At 37.8% G+C, this 24,254-nt stretch overlaps 1 protein-coding gene across 1 annotated transcript in view; it reads left to right on the forward strand.

The window, feature by feature from the left end:
* MCM8 (minichromosome maintenance 8 homologous recombination repair factor) overlaps positions 1–24,254 on the forward strand; it is a 46,952-nt gene that overhangs the window by 653 nt on the left and 22,045 nt on the right. The window contains exons 2-12 of the mRNA XM_044263425.1: positions 2,287–2,439; positions 2,766–2,849; positions 4,671–4,753; positions 5,362–5,511; positions 7,185–7,288; positions 8,052–8,250; positions 11,753–11,838; positions 20,330–20,481; positions 20,728–20,923; positions 23,189–23,219; positions 23,758–23,898. Coding sequence (XP_044119360.1) covers positions 2,292–2,439; positions 2,766–2,849; positions 4,671–4,753; positions 5,362–5,511; positions 7,185–7,288; positions 8,052–8,250; positions 11,753–11,838; positions 20,330–20,481; positions 20,728–20,923; positions 23,189–23,219; positions 23,758–23,898 — 1,374 coding nt within the window. The 5' untranslated portion in view covers positions 2,287–2,291. The remainder of the gene's footprint in view (positions 1–2,286; positions 2,440–2,765; positions 2,850–4,670; positions 4,754–5,361; positions 5,512–7,184; positions 7,289–8,051; positions 8,251–11,752; positions 11,839–20,329; positions 20,482–20,727; positions 20,924–23,188; positions 23,220–23,757; positions 23,899–24,254) is intronic.

The raw sequence follows: 24,254 nt of genomic DNA on the forward strand, positions 1-24,254 counted from the left end.
TTAACTTATTTTTTAATTAAATCCCGCCAGACAGATTTGGATACAGTTTTTTGTGAAGAATTGCACCCCAGTGTTCGGATATATTTCTTTCTTTCTTTTCTTTTTTTTTTTTAAATCCTTGGGATAGGAACTGTTTTTATTTATTTTTATTTTTAAATTTATTTGACAGACAGAGATCACAAGTAGGCAGAGAGGCAGGCAGAGAGAGAGGAAGGGAAGCAGGCTCCCTGCTGAGCAGAAAGCCCGATGTGGGGCTCGATCTCAGGACCCGGGGATCATGACCTGAGCGGAAAGCAGAGGCTTTAATCCACTGAGCCACCCAGGCGCCCCTAGGAACTGTTTTTAAAAATAGGTTTTATTTTTTAGAACAGTTTTAGTTTACAGAAATAATGGCACAGAAATTGCAGAGATTCCTTATAATTTTCTCTTCTCTCCCCTCAGCCCGGGTTCCCCTTGTTAACACCCTGCAATAGTGTGCTACATTTGCTGCAATTAATGGACCAATATTGGTGCATTATTACTAGCTAAAGTCCAGAGTTTATGTTAGCGTTCACTCTTTCTGTAGTGCAATTCCGTGGCTTTGACAAATGCATAATATTGTATATCCAGCACTAAAGGATCATACAGAATTATCTCATGGCCCTAAATTTTCCCTATGCTCCACCCATATGAGTTATTTCAAAACCCATTTTATAGGTCACTTACATTTTGAATTTTTGATACTTAGAACTATCTTTGAGTTAAAAAAAAAAAGAGTATCTTGCTGTGTACAAAACAAAATGTGAAGAGATAATTAGCAAAATGAAAAGGATTATATTAACAGATACAGATGTATTATCAAAAAAACTTGCATTTCATCAAATTTATCTAAAAACTAAATTTGTCTAGTCAATATTCACCTAGAAATGATCTTTCTTCTGTTGTCTTTTTAAGAAGTTAAGGTCCATAAAATTAACTTCTTTTCCATTTCACCCCTACAGAGAGGAAAGATTGAAATGTGTATGTACCATGTCCCACTCCTATGCTTCTCCAGAAAGGTCTACATTAGTTGCCTATGTAAGAATATCCTTGTATCTCTGATAAAAGTGGATACGACATGCAGGATTGACTATGTATAAGGGACTGTGATGGTGATGTATTCCTAGTGTCACAGGTCAGGGTATGTTCAGCCAGTGCTGCTCTTTTATAAGTCTAAAACACTATAAACAAGTCATCTCAGAGTTATTGTGTTATTTTCACTTGTATAGTAGGCACTCCTTGCAAACAGGTACAGTACTTCGTGTTTATTCCATGAACATTCAGTATACTTGGTGAAGCATCATAGATATACCTTAAAAAGAGATGGGGCCATGTGCAATAACATGAATAGAGTTAGTATAATGCTAAGCAAAGTAAGTCAGAGAAAGACAAATATCATTTCACTCATATGTGTAATGAGAAACAAATGAGCGAAGATTGGCGGGGGGGAGAGACAAACCAAGAAACAGACTCATATTAACTGGAGAGAATGAACTGATGGTTACCTGAGGAATGTGGGTCAGGGGATAGGTGAAATAGGTGATAATGGGATTAAGGAGTACACTTGTTGTGGTGAGCACCAGGCTTGTATGGAAGTGTTGAATCACTGTGTGGTACATCTGAAACATATCACACTGCATGTTAATTAATTGGAATTAAAAAGAAGGAAAAGGGGGCGCCTGGGTGGCTCAGTGGGTTAAGCCTCTGCCTTTGGCTCAGGTCATGGTCTCAGGGTCCTGGGATAGAGCCCCGCTTCGGGCTCTCTGCTCAGCAGGGAGCCTGCTTCCTCTTCTCTCTCTCTGCCTGCTTGTGATCTCCATCTGTCAAATAAATAAATAAATAAATACGGAAAAAAAAGAGAGAGAGATGGGAATTAGAAGGATATCTGCAGAGTGTTTGAAGCTACATCTCATATTACCATAGTGTACACTGTTGCAGGCCTGTTTGCTAATCTCAAACTAGAATACATTAATTTTCGGGGCACATGGGTTGCTCAGTGGGTTGAGCCTCTGCCTTCTACTCAAGTCATGATCTTAGGGTCCTAGGATTGACCACCGTGTCCGGCTCTCTTCTCGGAGGGGAGCCTGCTTCCCCCCCTCTCTCTTTCTCTCTCTCAGCCTGCTTGTGATCTCTGCCTGTCAAATAAATAAATAAAATCTTTTTTTTTTTAAGTTTTAGAATACATTAATTTTCTCTTATTTACTATGTTAATACATTTTGAGCACTGTTTTCATTGTTATTCTGATGAAGTTTTTTTCTTAATCTTAGAAAATATGAATGGAGACTATAGAGGCAGAGGATTTGGACGAGGAAGATTTCAAAGCTGGAAAAGAGGAAGAGGTGGTGGGAGTTTCACAGGAAAATGGAGAGAGAGAGAACGTAGACCTGACCTGAATAAAACCACAAGAAAACATACTTCTGGTAGGGGAGGTCAAATATTGTTCAACTTTTTTTTTCCCTCATGAGGGAAACTATGCCTGTCTACAAAGTAGTTTAACTTAAATTTCAGTCTTATTTGATGTTATTCACTAAAGTAGCATTTAAATGTTAAGATAAAATATTTTTACTGAAATGTGTAACTTAACCTGTAACTACTATATATTTTGTCGGATTTTCATTGCTGGAAGGAGAAGCAAATTGGAAAAAAATGTAATATATTTCTACTGACATAGCACTTGCTTCGACAGCACATATGCTATTTCTGCTAACATAGTATTCTGAGGGTTTTTTGTTTGTTTGTTTTTCAGAACAAACCCCACAGTCTTTGCTACTGCAATCAACATTGGACCAGTTAATACCATATAAAGGCTGGAAGCTTTATTTCTCTGAAGGTAAAGTTAAAAGTGCAAAAAGTACCATAAGTTCTATTTTCATAACTTGTCTTTGGACAGCTCATATTATTATAATTCATTTAGCTTACTGATAGATACCACCTTCTTTCATTTTAGATCACCCAAACAAATCATGTTTATTTCAAGAATATTTTTAGGTTTTATATGAGGAAAGCAGAAACCACTCTAAGTATTTCAAAAAGAGGATGTAATACAGGGAATTGAATATACAGATGGAAGTCTAAAAGAGCAAAAGGGGAACACTGAGGTAAGCCCCCAAATGATAGTAGCTTCTGGAAGCAGCAACCATCCTTATGGCTGAGGGTACAAAAGGTAAGAAGTTCTGAGGTTGCTAGGACGTAGGAATTCAAAGGAAGGGCTGTTACTTCAGCCTCTGAGGGCACCCTACAAAGCTGTGCTTGGACCTCTGAAGGTTACCCTTCACACCTGTGCTCAGACCCCTGCAATGAATGAAGCTGCTTGTGGCTGGTAGCTCTGGTGGGAGGACTACACTGCTGCTGTGCAGAGCTGGAGGCTGGAACTACAGCTATTTGCTGCAGCTGGAGAGATGCTGAAAAGAATTAGAAACAAAAATAGAATCCTTTTTTGTTGCCACCTTCCAGTCTTTAAAGTGCCGTCAGTTGGCAGAACCTAGAGGAAATCTGGGAAATGCACTGTGCAGATCTCGATCATAGCATCACAGAGCAGAAAATAGAACAGCGGGTTTGGAATGGAGAGACCATCAACAGTGGTTTGTGTAGAAACACACTTAAGGGATCTCCCTTTTAATAATCAAGAACATCAGCTAACATCATTTACCTGTTTTTTTTGGTTTGGAGACTAGCCTTTTCTGCATTCTCAGAGTTTCTATGTTATATCTTTTATTAGTTATGGGTTACATGGTCATATATATCTGTGGGTTATTTTCCCACTAGATTGTGTACTTTTTTAAGGCAAGGATCTTGGCCCATAGCAAGCATTCAGTATTCATTTGGTGAATGAATAAAGCACTTTACAAATGTTTTCTGTATTGAGAGTTGTTTTTTTTTTTTTCCTAATATATACACACATGTGTTTCATAAGTAGTCTTTCTTTTGTTGCTTTAGGATGCATTTGCTACCAGCACCTGCAATATGTGCCTAGCAGTTAGCCCAGAACACTAGAAGTGATCTTTAGACTGGTCCTAAAGATGAGTTCAGGGGATGCCTTAGGTTTAATCATCTGTACTTACAAACTGCTTCACAGTATTATTTCTCTGTGGAAGACCAATTTGAAAATGTTCTAGAACTTTACCCTGTAAAGGTTTTAGGAACAGAGTGAAGTGTAGTGATCTTTCTCCCCTGATTTCAGGATGTGGCAGTTTGGACTAGTAGAATTTACTTTGTAAAGACTTCCTGTCTTTATCTCTGTTTCTGAATAAGAATTTATTAATCATGTGTCTAGCTTTGGCTTTGTTATAATTATATATATTAATATATATAATTATAAAATAATTGTTATAATTTTAATTTTAAGCTTTATTATGTAAGCTATTTGAATTACTAGGTCCTATTAAGTGTCAAAGGTTCAGTACAGAGGTTCCCAGATGTTGGTGTTTTTAGAGAGAGTCACTTCCTATCTGTGTTTAAGATTATGCAGACCTAAATTTGTTTTAGAATCTTAACTATTCACACAGTACTTACCTATATTCTTACGTAAATGTTATCAGAATGCAAAGTAATTGGGAAAAGTCCTTGGCATGTATACACGTTTCTTCCATCTCATGAAAAATATATCTGTACACATGTGATTATTAGTGCTAATGCCATTTTGTTGGATTAGTTTACAGCAGTAGCTCTCCTTTGATTAAGAAGATTCAAGCATTTGAACATTTTTTCACAAAGCATATTGATCTATATGATAAGGTAAGATTCCTGTACTGCAAAGCTACTAGTCCACATTTATGTGTTGTTTTCTTGAACAATGTATTTGAGGTGCTAGTGATCAGTAGATGCTGCAGCCAGACTGCTTTGATCCAGATCCCAGTTCTGCCACTTAGTTGCGGTGTGGACTTGAGTGTATTACTTATGTTCTTTGTACCTAGGTTTTCTCATGTATCAGTTGGGCATAATAGTATTAATACCACCAAGGGTTATTAAGAGGCATAATTAAGGGGCGCCTAGGCGGCTCAGTGGGTTGAAGCCTCTGTCTTCGGCTCAGGTCATGATCCCAGGGTCCTGGGATTGAGCCCCAAATTGGGCTCTCTGCTCAGCAGGGAGTCTGCTTCCCTTCCTCTCTCTCTGCCTGCCTCTCTGCCTACTTGTAATCTGTCAAATAAATAAATAAAATCTTCAAAAAAAAAGACATAAATAAGTTGATATATTTTAAATACTTTAAGTGGTACAAAGCTTACTATACTTACTCATTGTTATCACTGTATAAACATGCTTTTTCAAAGTGTGTAATTGAATGTTTAGTTACGATAGTTAACTTAAAAAAACCATCATTGCTTTCATGCCTTAATATTTTCTAGGATGAAATAGAAAGAAAGGGAAGTATTTTGGTGGATTTTAAAGAACTGACAGAAGACGATGAAATGGCTGACTTGATACCAAATATAGCAAATGAGTTGAGGGATACACCTGAGGAAACCTTGGCTTGCATGGGTCTGGCAATACATCAGGTAAAGAAAGACTTATTTTGTCCGGACTCTGTCAAAATTTTAAAGGAAGATTTTACAATAACAGTACACTTTCTACAAGATACCATTCATTCTGTATACAACAGCTTATCTAAATATAACATTTATTTGATTTGATTTAGTTTAGTCTATTAAAGATAATACAGAAATTAAAGAGCTCCTTGGAAACAGTCTCATAGGGAAGATAAGACAAGGATCGTGTTATCAGTTACGAACTTGGAGAGAAACCTCAGATTTAGGTTCTATGACATGAGGCAAGTCACTTACTCTCCCTGAGCGTCTCCATATATAAACTGAAAATGATAATATGTGCAGTGTCTGCCTGACTTTTTCTCAGGCTAGTTGACAGAACACATGTGAAAGTATTTAGGCTGCCAAAGAGGTAAATGCTTCAAAGTAAAGAGTAGTAAATCTCAGAACAGGCACAGATAAAGTATTGTCTGTGGATAAAGTACTGGCTGTATTCAGAGATAGAGATAAGACCCTCAGTGAGTGGGAAGGAATGGGGAAAGCTCAGAGGAAGACTCTGTAGAGATGGTACAGTTACAATGGGTCTTAAAGGTTACTGAGAAGTGCACACAGTGCAGAGGAAGTAATGGTAGCCAGGTGCAAGGAATAGTTCATTACAAAGATGTGTACACTGCTGCTACCAGAGACCAGAAACCTTGGTGTTGTCTTCAGAGTCCTCTCGTTGGTACTCTGTATCCAAGTCACCACATTCTTTCATTTCTATTTCTGAAACTTCTCTTAAATCCACCTCTTTTCCGCCTTTACTGCATTAGTCTTAAACCTTCATTATGTTTCCTAAACTTGCTAGACCTGGTAGAACATGATCTGTCTTTGGAAACTGGTGACTTTTCTGCAAAGTGAAATCTAAATCCACTCTGAGGCATTGAAGGCCTTCCATGATCTAGTTCAACTTCCTCCTCCACTTTCACTCACTACCATTCAGCTAAGCTGAGTTCTCCCCAGGATTCTTTCAATAGTCTGATCTCTTACACACGCTGTCCCTTAACCATGGAATGCCCCTTGCATTGCATGTCAAAATTTGTGTGATGCTATTGTCTCTCCATGAAACCTTTCTCATGACCTTTTCTTTAAAATTTGCATAGTATTTTGTCTCTAAATCTTTATGGTCTTTGTAACAATCATAGCTATGTATGTGCATCTCATTTTCACTCTTAGATTGTCAGCATACTGCATTATATACAGGAGGTTATTAAATACTTATTTAATGTTGATGCCAAGGGAGTAGTTATTGAGTATTTCAAAAGTCATCTTTATCTTCTCTGTCTTAATAAATCGCTGAATATGAAGAAATAGAAAAATGTTTTCACCAGAGCCTGTCCAGGAGGTAATAATAGCTTTAGGGCCCACTGTAACGACTTTTACTGTTAAGCTTAGTTTGGACAGAAAGTAGTAGATAGGGATGCTGGAGTTTTCCAGTCCAGGGACCACAAAATCCCAGGTAAAACAATCCACTATAAAATAAGTAGTCATAATTAAGTATCAGAGTTTTAAAGGGCTGTTAGAGTTCTGTTAATATTCTGCTCTGAACTGCTTATATTCATAAACTTTGTATTTTCTGTAGAAGAGTTCTGCTTCAAGAGGATGTTTTGTTTTCCAACTTTTAAGTAAATACTTGTCCTGTTTAGGTGTTAACGAGGGACCTTGAAAGGCATGCAGCTGAATTACAAGCCCAAGAAGGATTGTCTAGGGATGGGGAAACAATAGTAAATGTGCCACATATTCATGCAAGGTGAGGATTTGCTAGTATTGAAGTGTTATTTAGAATCTCGCATTTAAGACTTTCAAGAATGAGAACCTTGTTTTATAAAACCAAAGAAATTGGTAAAAAGGATATGAGTTCTTTGCTATCTCATTGGTTATAACACCCAAGTGAACCCCTTGAGCATTCTTAAGAGATCATGACAAAAATAAACTTTTCCTTTCTAAATAAGGTGGTTTCCCAATCTTCATATTTTTATAAACATTGATTTTGGGTGTATACTTATCAAGTCCCTGCTATTTAGTACCCTATGTAATACACTAAGTGGTGTGATTATATTTTGTTGCTGTTTCTGTTAGACACAGAGCAAATTACATTTTGTTTTTCTTAATTCATCTTTATTTTAAGATTTTAAATTCTCATTAGAAGAAATGAACAAGATAGTTACCAGGATTTTTTCTTTTCCAGAATTTATAGAAGACATTGTGTTAACAGTTTTTGAAAAAGAAGTTAGAAACTGAAAAGTCACTTTTTTGTTGCCAAAATTTTTCTGTTGGTATTGTTTTTTTCCTTTTTTCCCTTAGAGAACAGCCAATGAAATAAGAAAAGGGAAGATTTAGCATTTTTTAATCTTTAAGAATGATTTAATTCTTGTGAAATTTCTGATGTAAAGGGATGATATGGTTGGAGTACTCCAGTTGCTCCTAAAAGGAAGTTGTGAAGATTGAGATAATGTCCACTGTTGGTTCATTTGTAAATTCACAGATAAATACATTCTTGTTTTTTTTTCTAGGGTCTATAACTATGAGCCGTTGACACAGCTCAAGAATGTCCGAGCAAATTACTATGGAAAATACATTGCTCTGAGAGGGACAGTGGTTCGAGTCAGTAATATAAAGCCTCTTTGCACCAAGATGGCTTTTCTTTGTGCTGCATGTGGAGAAGTTCAAGGTTTTTCTCTTCCAGATGGAAAATATAATCTTCCCACAAAGGTAATATGTTCTTTAACTTAATTATTTATTTTGGTAAAGAAGGCAAATCAGTTCACAGAAAACATTTTCCAGTATTTCTGAACACAGAGTTTATTTTTAACTTTCAGTTTTTAAATTATGAAATACCTCAGGGTATAGAAAATAAAGAAATAAAACATTAATCACTACCCAGAAATTACATTTTGCCAGTTCCAGATATATTTTTAAAGATATAAATAAAGCATTACTGATGGTGGTTAGTGTCTCTTGTAACCCCTTGCTTGTACCATTCCCAGCGGTAATCATTATCCTGAAGTTAATGTGTATTCTTTCTATTCACATTTTTATATTTTGACTTGAATAGGTATACACATCAAGTTTTCTTTATTCTGCTGTCTGAAAATGAGGTGTTCCTTTTTTATTAACTTTTTTTAGACTATAGATCTTAAAGCCATAGAAAAGTGGAGAGAATATTTGTATACCCACCATTTTGAATTGACAAATATTAATATTTTGTAATTTTAGCTTAAATTTTCAAACATAAAATACCAAGTATTAGAGTTGAAGTTTCTTCTTTGTTGCCCTCCCCAGTTCCACGCACTTTTTTCCAACCTCAGAGGGAGCCACTTTTCTGAAATTAGCATGAATTCTTCCAGTTTGCATTCTCATACCTGACTATATACCTGGAGGGTTTGTTTTGTTGTGTTTGTTTTTACAAAAATGATAGACTGAATGTAACATTCTGCCAATTTTTTTTTTCACTTGATTATTTTGGACTTTACCTATCTTAACACACCTAGTTCTTTCATCTTTACTATTGTGGAGTATTCATTCCATTGAGTGAATAGCCACTATTTATTTATCCATTCTCCTGGTGGACATTTGTATTGTTTCCAGTTTCTTACAGTTATATGATGATGCAGAGACATTCTTGCACATGTCTCCTTAGCAGAAGACTTTCTCAGTAGTGGGATATACTTATTGTTAACTATGAGATGTTGCCAGAAAACTTTCCAGAGTTGTTGGTTCCAGCTTACACCCATCTTGGTAGTGTTAAACAATTGCCATTTCTCTGTATTCTCATCAACACTTGGTATTGTTAGACTCTTTAGATTTTGGCGAGCTGATTGGTATAAGTAGTATTTATACCAATTTCTGTTGTAGTTGAACATCTTTTCATATATTTATTGGCCATTGAATTTCCTTCTTTCTTGAATGTTCTGTTTAATATCTTATTTTTCTGTTTATACTATTGATGGGAGTTCCTTACGAATTCTAGATACTAACCATGGTTTATATATATTATGGATGTCTTCTTGCAGTATTTGCTTTGTCTTTTAACCTTGTGGTGTATTTTTTGTTCTGTAGTTTTATATTTTGATGTGGTTAAATTGATCATATTTTTTTCCCTTATAACTTTTATGTTTTAAAAAGCCTTGCTTAAAAAGCCTTCTTCACTTGAGCATTATAAACATATCTTATATTTTCTTTTAATATTTTTAAGTTTCATTTTTATTTTTATTATTATTTTTAAAGATTTTATCCATTTATTTAAGAGGGAGTGAGTGAGAGCACACACATGAATAGGGGTAGGGGCAGAGAGAGAGGGAGAAGAAGGCTCCCTGCTCAGCCCCTGACTTGGGGCTCGATCCTGGGACCCCAGTGTCATGACCTGTGCCGAAGGCAGATGCTTAACTAACTGAGCCACCCAAATGCCCAAGTTTCATTTTTGTATTTAGATTTTTGTCCATCAGGAATTTAATCTTAGGAATGGCATAAAGCTGAGGATTTAATTTTGTTCTTGTAAGTGAAAAATCAGTTGTCACCATTTATTTATTAATTAAGCCCTGTATTCCTACAGATCTGTATTGTTTACTCTATGGTACACTGTCCTGTAGACATGTGAATGCATTTCATTTCACTGGTCCTATACCAGCTCTATACAGTCCTATTTACATTGATCTCATTAAAACTTTTGAAATGGCAGGGAGACTTACCATATCTATTCTTCTTTTCCAGAGTTGCCTTTATCATCCTTGGACTTTAATAAATTTTACATTTATTACATTTTTACACAAATTGAAATTTTTAAGGGTTCCTTCTCTTACAGGAAGAACAGGGTATGTGAGATTTGGCTATTGTTTCCGAATAATCAGTGGTATTGGTAAATGAGTGTCGTCTACTATTTGTCTGGGCTTAAGGTTCAGGCTCTGCCTTTAGTTCAGAGGCCAGAATTTCAATCCTGACTTACTGGGTAATTTCTGTTAACTGTATTTGATCAGGTATTTCCAGGCCTCCCAATATAATGGGTAGTAATGCTGACTGGGAAGATGAGCGCTAGTGTGAAAAGAGTTCTGCATGTGTCTAAACTTCCATGAATTGAAGTGACCAGAAAGATGGTTGTTTAGGTGATCCATGTTTTAGTCATTAATACTGTATAACAAATCAGACTAAAACCTAGTGGCTTAAAATAACAACAGTCATTTAATTATTTCTCATGGTTTCTGTTAGTCTGAAGTTTGGAAGAACTGCTTGGCTGGGTAGTTCTGCGTCTAGGTCTCTTACAGAGTTGTAGTCAAACGGCGGATAAAGCAGAACAGCAAGAGGCTGGGGGCTAGCTGGCCATGTCTTCTCCATGAGTCTCTCTGGGCTGGTTTTGGCTTCTGGTACACAGTATGGCAACTTAGTCTTCTCACATGGCTGCTGAGAGCTTCAAGAAATGGGTCCAGCTCTCATGAAAAAATGGCTTTGCCTCTTTTGACCTAGCCTCAGAAATCAGGTGACATCACTTCTGTTGGTTACAAAGTGAGTCATAAGCCTGTCCAGATCCCAGAAGAGGGAAATTAGACTCCATTTCTTGATGGGGGAATGGGAGTTCTAGAAAGGCTCATGGGGAGATACTGTTGCAACCATATTGCAACCATATTTGGAAAATACCATATTGCAACCATATTTGGAAAATACAGTCAACCACAATCTCTGAATTTGTAAATGCATCTTGAGGTCCAAATAGCAAACAAGTGACTTTTAAAAACTTGAACACAATTCACTTGCTTTTTGAGGATTGTCTCTGTGTGCAGTAAATATTATACAAACAGTGCAAAAGGAACTGAGAGTGAGATAGGAGAGCTAGGGATTAAAGGAGACCCAGGAAGACTTTGGAAAAGGTGAGGATTGGGCTGGATATGTGGGACTGGATGCAAGAGGGCATTCAAGGATCAGGAGACTGCACACAAAGGAAGGAATATGTGCTCAGTGTGAGAGGCTGAGGAGCCTTGCACACCCACAGCCGGAAGAATAAGAGCAGTGATCAAGAGGGACCAGCTGAAAAAATGCTTCAAAAGCTTACAATACAGAAGTGGTGCAGGTGGTTATAGAAAGTCATTAAGCTTGTAGTGCATTTTATTATAACACCCTTCTGGGACCAACTTAAAACAATATTAAATGAAGCATTTTAATATGCGTTTTCCTGAGATGTAATTGTAGTTTATTAAAATCTGGATGTGAATTAATCTTGTTGCAGTGTCCTGTGCCCACATGTCGAGGGAGGTCATTCACTGCTCTCCGTAGCTCACCTCTTACGGTTACGATGGACTGGCAGTCAATCAAGTAAGTAATCAGACTAAATAAGACACAGGTTTTAGATCTCTCATACTGCCAAGTAAATCTAGAATATTCCTGTATTATACAGTGAGTCTTATCTATAGACAATGATAAAGTATATAATAAAGGATTTATTTGGTTAAGGATTTATATGTTGAAATTAATGCCTTTATTTGAAATTTGTTCTATATTAGATTCCAAAAAGATTTTAAGTACAAGTATCACATCCTTTTACTACTTTTTTTCAGTTTATTTCTCACTTATGTGATTCATTGAACTGGATGTATACCAACAAAGTTGTATGATTTTCTTTCCATGCTTTGATAGAAATGTTGTTTAGAAGTTTTAAAATAAAGAATCCCTTAGAAATGGGCATGTGTTTTATTTCATGTTCTCACTCTCTGTGAGGCATTTTACTATAGGTTTGGGGTTTTTTTAAGCTATTTTTTGCAGATCATATAGATGTGTGTGTGTCTATTTTTAACCCAATAATTTATTCCATTTTATCTGGCTATAGTCCCATAACTCATCCCTGAATATGAAATAATGGGTAGTTTTTGTTTTTGTTTTTAAGATTTTATTTATTTATTTGACAGAGAGACAGAGATTACAAGTAGGCAGAAAGGCAGGCAGAGAGACAGAGAGGAAGGGAAGCAGGCTTCCTGCTGAGCAGAGAGCCCAATGTGCGGCTCAATCCCAGATTCCTGGGATTGTGATCTGAGCTGAAGGCAGAGGCTTTAACCCACTGAGCCACCCAGGCACCCCGATAATGGGTAGTTTTGAAGTCCAAGTGCTACCAAGAAACCTAGCTAAAACAGGTGATGGTTTTTTGTTTGTTTGTTTGTTTGTTTTAACAGGTGATGGTCTTAAAAATACTAAGAACCTAGAGAAAAAGTAAGATGGATTGCTATAAAGCCCCGTCCTACCTCCCTTCACCTCTTTCTGTTCTGTAAAAACTAACACCAACATATGTAATTCTACAGTATGCTGAGATCTTCACAAATTCTCCATTTTATAAAATAAGAAATGTTTGAGAATTTTTTTTACATTTTATTTTTAAAAATTTTAGTTCCAGTGTAGATAACAGTTCTATTTAGTTTCAGATGTACGATATAGAGATGCTCAGTGCTCATCACAGTAAGTGTATTCTTAATCCTCTTCACCTCTTTCACCCATCTCCCACCCATGTCCCCTCTGGTAATCAAGAGTTTGTTCTCTATAGTTATAAGTCTGTTTCTTGGTTTGTTTCTCTCTTTTTTTTTTCCCTTTGTTTATTTGTTTTGTTTTTAAAATTCCACATATGAGTGAAATCGTATGGTATTTGTCTTTCTCTGATTGACTTATCTTACTTAGCATTATACCAGATAGCTCCATCCATGTTGTTGCAAATGGAAAGATTTCATTCTTTTTTAGGGCTACGTTTAAGATTCTTGAGCGTGATTTGTGCCCTTTTAGTTCACAAGGGTGTGCAAAGACTGTAGGGCTTTCACCACTGAAGGGAGTGATAAGGGCCTCAAAGGAGCTGTGGCTACAATAGGATAGGTGCATAGAAGGTCCATGGTAATTCATTTATTTGAACAAAATCTTTTTGCTTTTTGGTAAAAATAGCAGACAAGAAAATAGGCTTAAGTATTTTAATTGGATTTGAATGATGATCTCTTGACATTAGATCAGATTTAGAAAGGGAGGCAATGTAGGGGTGCATAATGGCACAGTTGGTTAAGCTGTTTTTGGCTCAGGTCATGATCTCAGGGTCATGAGAATGAGCCCCGAGTCAGGTTCCACACTCACTGGGAAGTCTGTTAGAGATTCTCTCTCTCCTAGTTCCCTTGGTCTCTCCCCACCTTGTAAAATAATAAACTAAAGAAAAATGGAGGCTATTTAAATCCTTTTCTGGAATCTTTAAATCATTTTCTTTTTTAAATATTTTATTTATTTATTTATTTATTTATTTATTTATTTATTTGAGAGAGAGCATTAGCAGGGTGAAGGCAGAGGGAGAAGCATATTTCCCGCTGAGTGGGGAGCCCGACGCTGGGCTCAATACTGGGTCTCCGGGATCATTGCTTGAGTTGAGAGCAGACGCCTAACCAACTGACCCACCAGGCACCCCTTTTCTTGAATCTTTAAATGTAAGGTATTGCTAAAGTTCATTTTGATTGAGTTATAGTAACACTTTGTTAGTATAGTATTAGCTTACGTACCCTAGGTGAAAGGTCTTCCTGCACTTAGAGTAAATTCAATTTCATTTTTTTTCTGAGGCTTAGTTTGGAATGGTCATAAAGAATTATTGTTTCTTAGCTAGTGCATTGAAATATTTGAATGCATCAAAGTGAAACTTTGCATTTGAAGCAGTCCCAGTTCTAAAGGTTTACCTGGTGAAAACAGTCATAGTATGTGAAGAAATAGTTGCTGAAAGTGTATGTTTTCAGTGTGTGTGTGTGTGTTTAAATAGGGAACAGCCTAAGCATCTGGAGAAAGTGTTTTAAGTAGGATGGTACAAGAGTATTGTGTAGCTATTAAATATGATGTTGCAGGAGAACATTTTGAAATGGCATTAAAAACGTGTACAGTGTTTTTAGTGATAAAACTGGCAAGAAATAAAAAAATATGTTGAGAAGATAATCTCGGAAATGAGACTAGAGTAATTGTTAATTTTTCTTTCTGTTTATCTGTTTTAGTAAGAAGAGTCTAAATTGGGAGGTTAATCCAGACGTATAATGAATGTATTCCAAAGTTGTTATTTTAACCTTCAGGGTTTTTACTTACATTCATTATTTAAAGAAGTTTTAAAGACTTCTGGGGAAGATGGCAGAGTAGGAGGATCCTAAGCTCACTTGGTCTCATGGATACAAGTAGGTAACACCCACATCAGTGTAAATAACCCCAAAAGCAACCTGAAGACTGGCAGAAGAGACTCTCCACAGCTAAATATAGAGAAGAGCACACAAGAGGATAAGAAGGGTGAGGAGGTGGTCAGGAGTCTCTCTGCTGTGGGGGAGAGACTCAGAAGCAGTTGTAGGGAGGGGAGAGAAGCAGACCTCCACAGCAGGCATCCAGGCACAGGAAAATTGCATGGGGAAGGCAAACACCCATAACCTTTGGTTTTGAAAACCAGAGGGGCTTCATTTTGTGAGTTCTTACAATCAGCTGGGCTTAACACCTGAACTTTAAAAATCAGTGGCTCAGGGGCGCCTGGGTGGCTCAGTGGGTTAAGCCGCTGTCTTCGGCTCAGGTCTTGATCTCAGGGTCCTGGGATCGAGCCCCACATCGGGCTCTCTGCTCAGCAGGGAGCCTTGCTTCCCTCTCTCTCTCTCTGCCTGCCTCTCTGCCTACTTGTGATTTCTCTCTGTCAAATAAATAAACAAAATCTTTAAAAAAAAAAAAAAATCAGTGGCTCAGCTGTGAGAGAGCTGTATGGTGAGAGGAAGCGGAGTCCCTGCCTTTAAACAGACAGCACAACAAACAGCCCTGCTAAGATGCAGCATAGAAGTAGCAGTTTAAAAAATTCCTGGTTATCCCCGGGGCTAGTAATACATTATATGTTAATTAAAAAAAATAAAATTTTTTTTAAATTATTGAAAAAAAACCTAGACGAAAAGGAGGTTCAAAAAAAAGTTCCTTGTGGGGCGCCTGGGTGGCTCAGTGGGTTAAGCCACTGCCTTCGGCTCAGGTCATGATCTCAGGGTCCTGGGATCGAGTCCCGCATCGGGCTCTCTGCTCAGCAGGGAGCCTGCTTCCCTCTCTCTCTCTCTGCCTGCCTCTCCATCTACTTGTGATTTCTCTCTGTCAAATAAATAAATAAAATCTTTAAAAAAAAAAAAAAAAGTTCCTTGTTATACAGGAGGGATATTTGTTTACTAATCTCAGAGCATGTACTGGAGGGGCAGGCGTATTTGGGAGACTTATCGAAGAACAAAAGAGCTGGTGGGTGCTATCTCCCCTCCCCGATCCCCAGCCTAGATACAGAGACACCTGTGGGAACCAGGACAGTGCAGTACTCTCCACCTTCCACCTAGCTTGCTAATGACACACCCCACCCCTATACTTTTCTGTGGACTCAGCCCCTCCAAGTAGAGCAGGAGTTTTCCCAGTGACTACAGCTCCCCTCGTGCAGCCAGCTGGTGTGGACCTTGCTGGCACTGTGCACATAACTCCGTGCATTCGCCTGCAGGAGAGCATCCAGAGTGGCACCACAGTGTGGCAGTGAGCAAGCAGCCCTGACAAGGGCCAGCAGCACTCCAAAGTGACTTCTATCCCGGGGAGAGGGGTAGATAACCATTCATACCAATCCAGCTGTGTCCCCAGCAGTGGGCTGGAACAGACATCTGGTCTGACTGTAGGCCCTGCCCACCAAGAGAAGCTTCTCAGGGGATAATACAGGGAGAGCACCCTGCAGTTTAGTGTTCCTGCAGCTCTGGCAAACACCTGGCCTCAGTCAACTCAAGCCTGGGGTGGCCCAGGCTGGCCCACTAACAACACAGGGACCAAACCCTGCCCACAAGAGGCAAAGAGAACCATTATAGACTGCTGGACTCAAGACAAAATGTGTCTCAGCCATAATAGGGCACATAGAACACACACAGGAGATACCCCTGAAGGGCCATGTTCTTAAGAACAGGAGCCATTGCACTGCAGGGCATTACAGGACCCCTTCTTCATAAAGCCACTACTTTCAAGAGCGGGAGACATAGCTGATTTTTCTAACACAAAAGCAGAGCAGGTCAAAATAAGGAAGCAGAGGACTATGTCCCAAGTGAAAAAAACAGGAGAAAATCACAGCAAGAGACCTAAATGAAATGGAGATAAATATGCCTGATAGAGAGTTTAAAGTAATGGTCATAAAGATACTTGTTGTACTAGAGAAAAGGGTGGAGGACTTCAGTGAGACCCTCAGCAAAGAGAAAACATAGAAAAGAGTAAATCAGAGATGAAAAACTCAGTAACTGAAATTAAAAATACACTAGTGGGAATAAATAGTAGACTAGCAGAACAGGTCGGAGACTTGGAGGACAGTAATGAAAAGCATGCTGAACAGTAGAGAGGAAAAATAATAAAAAATGAGAATAGACTTACGGAATTCAGTTACACCATCAAGCATAGTAACATTTACTATAGGGCCCAGAAGAAGAGAAGAGATATAAGGGGTCAGAAAATTACTTGAAGGGGCACCTGGGTGGCTCAGTGGGTTAAAGCCTCTGTCTTGTGCTGAGGTCATGATCCCAGGGTCCTGGGATCGAGCCCCACATTGGGCTCTCTGCTCAGCGGGGAGCCTGCTTCCTCCTCTCTCTCTCTGCCTGCCTCTCTGCCTACTTGTGATCTCTGTCTGTCAAATAAATAAATAAAATCTTAAAAAAAAAAAAAAAAGGGAAGAAAATTACTTGAAGAAATAGGAACCCCAAACTTACCAAATCCGGGGAAGGAAAGAAATAGGAAGCACAGAAGGAACTAAAAAAAATCAAATTAAGGAGGTCCAAGACACATTTTTAAAATGGTTAAAAAAAAGAATAGTGATAAAGAGAGTTTTAAAAGCTGTGAGAGAAAAGAATGAAAACATTTACATACAGAGGGAAACCTCATAAGGCTATCAGTTGATTGTTGAACAGAAACTTTCCAGACATATCTTTCGGGAGTTATAATTCAGCTCACTGCTATTGTGAAGTAAGTTAGAGAATTAAAGATAATTTAATTATCACAGTGGCCTGTGTCCATTGATAGATGAATGGATAAGGATGTGGTGTCTGTGTGTGTGTGTATAAATATAATGGAATGTTACTCAGCCATAAAAATGAATGTGATTTTTGCAACAACATGGAGGATCGAGAGAGTATAATGCTAAGTGAAATAAACCAGTCAGAGAAAGACGAATACCATATGATTTCATTCATATGTGGAATTACAAATGATCAAAGAGAAAAAGAGACAAACCAAAAAAACAGTCCTAACTATAGGGAACAAACAGATGGTTACCAGAGGGGAGGTGAATGGGATGGGTGAAATAGGGCTCATCAAGATGAGCACTGAGTCACGTATGGAATGGTTGCATTACTATGTTGTACACCTGAAACTAATATGACAATGTATGTTATTCTGGAATTAAAATTTTAAAAAAGGGGGGGTGCTAGGAACAGATCACAAATGCTGGACTGATAACTATTGGGCTTTCAAAGCCATGGTTGGTTTAAAGCGTTGGTTCCCATCATATGCCAGCAAAAATCCATTGACCCAGAAGATTTTATGAAGTCCTGTGGAAGCCATCAGGATGGCTCTGTGGAATGAGAAAATACATGTGCCACTGGCTTCAGCAGATGGGCTCCAGGTGGCCATCCCCAGGGGTTAGAGGCCAAGTGGCACTTGCGGGGGGGGGGGGGGAGATGCTAATTCAGTTGGTGAAAAGATGGATGAGAGGCCCTAAGCCCCTGACCTCATGCTATATAATTAAATTGGAATGTGAGTGTGGAAAAAAAAAAAAAAAAAGTTTTAAGGTAATGCCTGTAAATATTTTTCAAAAATCAGTGTAGTAGGCCACAGTTCCCACAACTGCTTATTGTGTTATACATAACTTTAGGTGACATCTTTTCATGGCTTCCCTCTCTTTACTCACTCACTCTCTGAACCAAGGATATTAGAGGTAATGCACGTGCCTTTACTACTCCCCCTTCTACTGCTAGACTTCTTTTAGCATGATGTTAATTTTACATTGTCAAGGTTTACTTCTCTTTTCCAATCATAACTGTCTTCCTTGTTTAATCTATAGGTCATATCTAACAAAAAGAAGAGCATTTATATTTTTATGATCATCTTTGTTTAACAAAGAAACAGGAAGGTGGTCAAATGCCAAGAAAAGGAAATGTAATTTATGTTAATTGTGTTGTTTTGTTTTTTTCCCTTAAAAGAAATGATCCATGTGTCAAAATCTAAGGAAATTCTCTTTCTACTCGCTTGCATTCTTCCCTATTTTAGTGTGCTTCATATTTGGACTGTGTTGTTTAGCGCTTTTCCCTCCCACCTTTTGAAATCAGATTTCTGTCTGTGGTGTTCTGAAGTAATGAGAGTCTTCATTCTGCTGGACAGTGATCAGTTCTTCTGGAGTTGTCTTGGACTCTAGAACATCTGTTTTCTGTCTTTGAGCTTCCTATCAGATACATTGATTGGACTGTTCATCTGTCTTTTAAACTTTTTTCACCCTTTGCTTTCTCTGTGCCATTTTCTAGATTTCTTTGGCTTTTTTGTTTGTTTCCTATAAATATTTGATTTTTATATACATATATTTTTTAAAGATTTTGTTTATTTGACAGACACAGATCACAAGAAGGCAGAGAGGCAGGCAGAGAGAGGAGGAAGCAGGCTCCCCGCTAAGCAGAGAGCCCGATGTGGGGCTCGATCCCAGGACCCTGGGACCATGACCTGAGCCGAAGGCAGAGGCTTTAATCCACTGAGCCACCCAGGAACCCTATATACATATTTTTAATTTTCCTGATCTCACACTTGTTTTCTCATAGTTCCCTTTTTATAGCCACTTACTGTTTTATAATGGTAGATTTTCTCAGAAACTCTTAGGCAGCTTTTTGTTTGTTTCTAATGTTCTTCTCTTTTCCCTGAATTATTGCCCTTTCATCCTGAAATATCTGATGAGCAATGAGAAATTTTTTGGGTTAAGTAGGCTAGATTTCTTTTGTTATATTATAAGTCAGAGTTTTTCCTCATGAGGCATGCCTCCTGGTAAGAAGTTAGGGGTTTTGACTATCAAATTTTGCTCAGTGAATATGCTTTTGAATCAGAGTTGGGTTTCTCAGATGCCAGAATGAGGAGGCTTTGTTCTGGAGCTCTGATGCCCTCATTAGATGCTGTAGCTCTCCTCACAATGGATGAATCCATTACTCTAGAACAGTGCTCTGGGTTTTGTTAAACAGGAAAGCCTGGTTTGCTGGAATGCTCTCCTTCGCTTACCTACCCACTTACCAAAGAATTCTGAACAGCTTTTCTGTTACTTGTCTTTCAGTTGATTTTCCTATTTACCTTTAGCCAGCCACTGAAAGGATGTTTCACCTATGTAAGAAACAAGAATTCCCTACTCTCCATTCCTGCCAACTCCAACCTAGAGGCTCCCACTTCTCTTAGACCCTTGTAACTTTTTCCTGTGTATATTTTGGACTTTGTTTTATTTATCTATACTTTCCCACTTGCTGTTTTCTAAAATGTCAGGAGGTCTTGTTTATTGGTAACACCTCTGCACACCCTAAAACTTCTCTTTACCTATGTAGTAACTGCCATTTTGGTGGACATTTTGGAGAGAGGGTAGGCAAGTGTATATGCTCATCCTGTCATCCTTAATAGGAAACTGCTGAAGTAATATTAGATACACCGTTGAGCTTCCCGCCCCCCCCCAACTAATCTGCTCTTTATCTAGCTTGGTATCTTGTGGGTGTGAATAGATGACATGTTGAAAAAATTAAAGTCAGTATCTATACTCATTGAAAATTGTTTACATTTTTAGAATCCAGGAGTTGATGTCTGATGATCAGCGAGAAGCAGGTCGGATTCCACGAACAATAGAGTGTGAACTTGTTCATGATCTTGTGGATAGCTGTGTCCCAGGAGACACAGTGACCATTACTGGAGTTGTCAAAGTCTCAAATGCTGAAGAAGGTATTATATAAATCTTTGCTCATTTTGATTGTTTCTTAAAAATTTGCCAGCATCTTTTTTGAAGATACCTTTGAATCTCCACTAATACAGGGAATTCCTTATTTCTTACATGGGTGAAACTTTTCCTTTAAAATAAAGGTTTATTTGTAGCTTAGTGTGCCTTTTTTTTTTTTTTTCATTCTGTTTAAGTCTTTGTAGAGAAAATGAAAATACCAATTATTGTATTTCATACTTTGAAATTTACAGGTTCTCGAAATAAGAATGACAAATGCATGTTCCTATTGTACATTGAAGCAAATTCTGTTAGTAATAGCAAAGGACAGAAAACAAAGACTTCTGAGGATGGGTGTAAGCATGGAGTGTTGATGGAGTTCTCACTTAAAGACCTTTATGCCATCCAAGAGATTCAAGCTGAAGAAAACCTGTTTAAACTCATTGTCAAGTATGTATGAGATTATCTGTGGTTTTGTTATGTTATGTACCCCATAGGGGTGCTCTTGGCTACAAGTAACAAAAACTAGTCAAAATGGTTGCAAATTACAGTTCATAGGTCAAATCCAGCCCACTGCCCATTTCTTTATGGCCCATAAGCTAAGAATGGTTTTTACATTTTTTAATAGTTGAAAAAAATACAATTTTGTGACACACAGAATTATATATAATTCAAATTTCACTTCCTACAAATAAACTTACTGGAACACAGCCATAATCATTCATTTATGAGGTGCCTGGCTGCTTTCCAGCTGCAGTAGTAGAACTGAGTAGTTGCAGCAGGGAATGGCTCACAGATACTTACTGTCTGTACCTCTAGGGAAAAGTTTGTTGATCCCCGTGTTTAATCCATAAAGGAAATTTACTGTCTCACACTAGAAGTTGGTTACTGAGCAGAAGAAGTCATGGGACTTTGAACTCCAGTCATTTCAGTTAGCTGTACATAAGGGGTTGTTTACTTTTAAAAAGCAAGAAAGAGATTCAGATAGAAGTCACTTATATTCAGTAAATATTCGTAATATTCTTTTATAAAAAGATGCAAATTGAGGCAACCTTTGCTTTAGTGGTTAAGAGCTTTTTTTCTTTTTTTTCTTTTTTTTTTTTAATTTTAGTTAAATCTAAATTAAAATCCCACTTCAAGTACTTACTTCCAGTGTGGTTGGAAGCATGTTACTTATTACCTCCTTCATTTTTCTTATCTTAAAATAGAAATAATTCCTGCCTCAGAAGGTTGTTCCAAGGATTACATGAGATTTTATAACATACTTAACACAGTTAACACAGCATGCTGTTACTTTAAAAGCTTTTAAACAATTTTTTGGATGATTTTGAAGAAATAGGAAAACAAGAGAGACTGAAAAACAGATGTACCTAACAGTAGTAAAGAACTGAGGTTTTGAAATGTGTTGTGTTAGAACACATAACCCCGCTGTGTTTTCCTTACTTGGGCTTAGGACACTAAGAGAATTTGACCGTTTCTTCCTTTAATATGTTAGTCAGCTGAGAAAAGTATAGAGTTCCTCAGGGGGTCTTTGTCCTTAAACCCTCAGAGACTTCTCTGAATAGACAGCCATCCATACATACCCTGGGAGAAGGGGTGCTCTTAGCTAGAGTAAGAGTGTGATCTGTGGAGCATGGACATTGTGGTGAGCGGGAGGAGCCAGGTGGGGAGGAGCCACCTGGCTGAAGATCAAAACACCTCTTTGATTGGTCCCTCTTACCCATTTTGAATAAGAAAGACCTTTGCAGTGGTCCTTCTGCCATACTAAAAAGGTTTTCCCACAGGTTGTTTTTACCCTTTAGTTCTATATTTGGGATTTCAGCATTAAAACTAGAATTCTTCATGGTTGTCCATTTGTTAATCTTGGAGGGCATGGCAAATTAGGCAGGCTGCCTGGTTTTATAAATAAAATTTTATTTGAACACAGTGCCTTCCATTCATCGATGTGTAGCTACTGTCGTACAAGTTAAGTAGCTGTGACCCAGACAGTAAAACTGAAAAGATATCCTCCTGGTCTTTTAAGAAAAAGTTTGTCCACCTTTGCTAGATTAACAAGTGGAGGACCATGAAAGGAGAATGGAGAAGACAGTGGAAGGTTGTTTTAGTTTAGGTTTCTTCAGAAGCAACAATTTGGGTAAGCATTTATTTGGGAGGTAATCCCCAGGAATACTGGTAAGGGAATGGGAGAGTGAGAAGGGGTGGTAATCCATGTATGGTGCCTAAAGTAGAAGACTGTGATTATGAGGTCTTTTAAAGGCTGGTGATAGATCCACAGTAGAACTTTTAAATGCTTTGCACAGGGGCACCTGTGTAGCCTAATGGTTAAGCATCTGGCTCTTGATTTGGGCTCAGGTCATAATCTCAGCATCCTGAGATTGAGCCCATGTTGGGTGTGGAACCTGCTTGAGATTTTCTCTGCCCCTCCCTTCCCCTGCTGTTGCTCACTCTTTCGAAAAGGTAAAATGCTTTACAAGTATTGTCTCCCTTACACAGCCACAATTTTTAAAGCATTCTTCCCTTTATGAATTAACCAGAATTTCGAGAAACTTACTGTCAGAGTAAAATGTCTTGAGTTGTTTGAGGGATTTAAATTTTATGTTTGCCTTTTCCCTTTTTTGATGCTAAATAAAGCAAGTTAAGCAAGTTATAAAGCAGATCTTCTAATGGATTGATGAAGCATAAATAAGAATTTATAAGTCGTGTTCTGTTTTTCAGCTCACTTTGCCCTGTCATTTTTGGTCATGAAGTAAGTATTTCATCTTTACCCAAAAATATATAAAGTTGGCAAAAAAAAGAGTTAATTTTTATAAGCCATTTATTTGTATTTCAATATGTCATTGCTCTTGGTAAGCGAATGATATGAAAAGCAAACTACAGCTTCATTGTATGAACAAGCTTCTTACTAATTTGAGCTAATAGGAATGAGGTACCTTTAAAGTGTCTTGGGGCACTAAGTGTTAAAGCAGAAGCTAGCAAGTATTTCCCAGTTTTGTGGAGTAGATTCAAGCCTTGCAAGGTAGGTCTTTACTCACTGCCTTTTAAAGGTACTTCTTTGGCTTTATGTGCTTACTAGTTTTTGCTTTCTAATCATTTACCTTATAGAAGTTTATATTGTAAGTTAATTTCTTTAGGGAAAAAAGTAAAGTTCAATCATGTTTTTTAAAAAATTCTCAAGTAAATGTAAATATGGAAGGAGAAGCATCCCTTTTTTGCTATTCATCTTTGTGTCTTTCTCAGTTTTGAGGTTTTTCTCCTTCCCCCCACACCCCCCTTTCACACTTGAGCTTGTTAAAGCAGGATTGGCATTAGCACTTTTCGGAGGAAGCCAAAAATATGCAGATGACAAAAACAGAATTCCGATTCGAGGAGATCCACATGTCCTTATTGTTGGAGATCCAGGCTTGGGAAAGAGTCAGATGCTACAGGTAGGAAATCAGTCATCTAATATTTGATATATTCCTTATGAAATGTATGACTGATTAATAAGTGAATTTTCTCAAAGCTTCTAATATCTGTGTTCCAGAGGATAGAGTTAGTCTGGTGGTAAAAGTGAGTTGGGGTTTGTGTGGGTAATGTGTCACTTCTCTTTGGCTGTCCTTTCAAATAGAGTCCGCTTTCTGTCATACAGGCTGTGTAGATATGGTGGTCTGTTGAGATGTCAGCTATTGTGAAGTGTTAACCATTTCTCTAACCCCTTTTTTTTGGTATCAGCTTTGCTAGTCTATTTTGGTGTGGCTTCACCCATGAACAGAATAGTTTCAGAAAGTAAAGAGCAGGGAAG

The sequence above is a fragment of the Neovison vison genome, chromosome 8 (assembly GCF_020171115.1).
Source record: "Neovison vison isolate M4711 chromosome 8, ASM_NN_V1, whole genome shotgun sequence".
NCBI lineage: Eukaryota > Metazoa > Chordata > Mammalia > Carnivora > Mustelidae > Neogale > Neogale vison.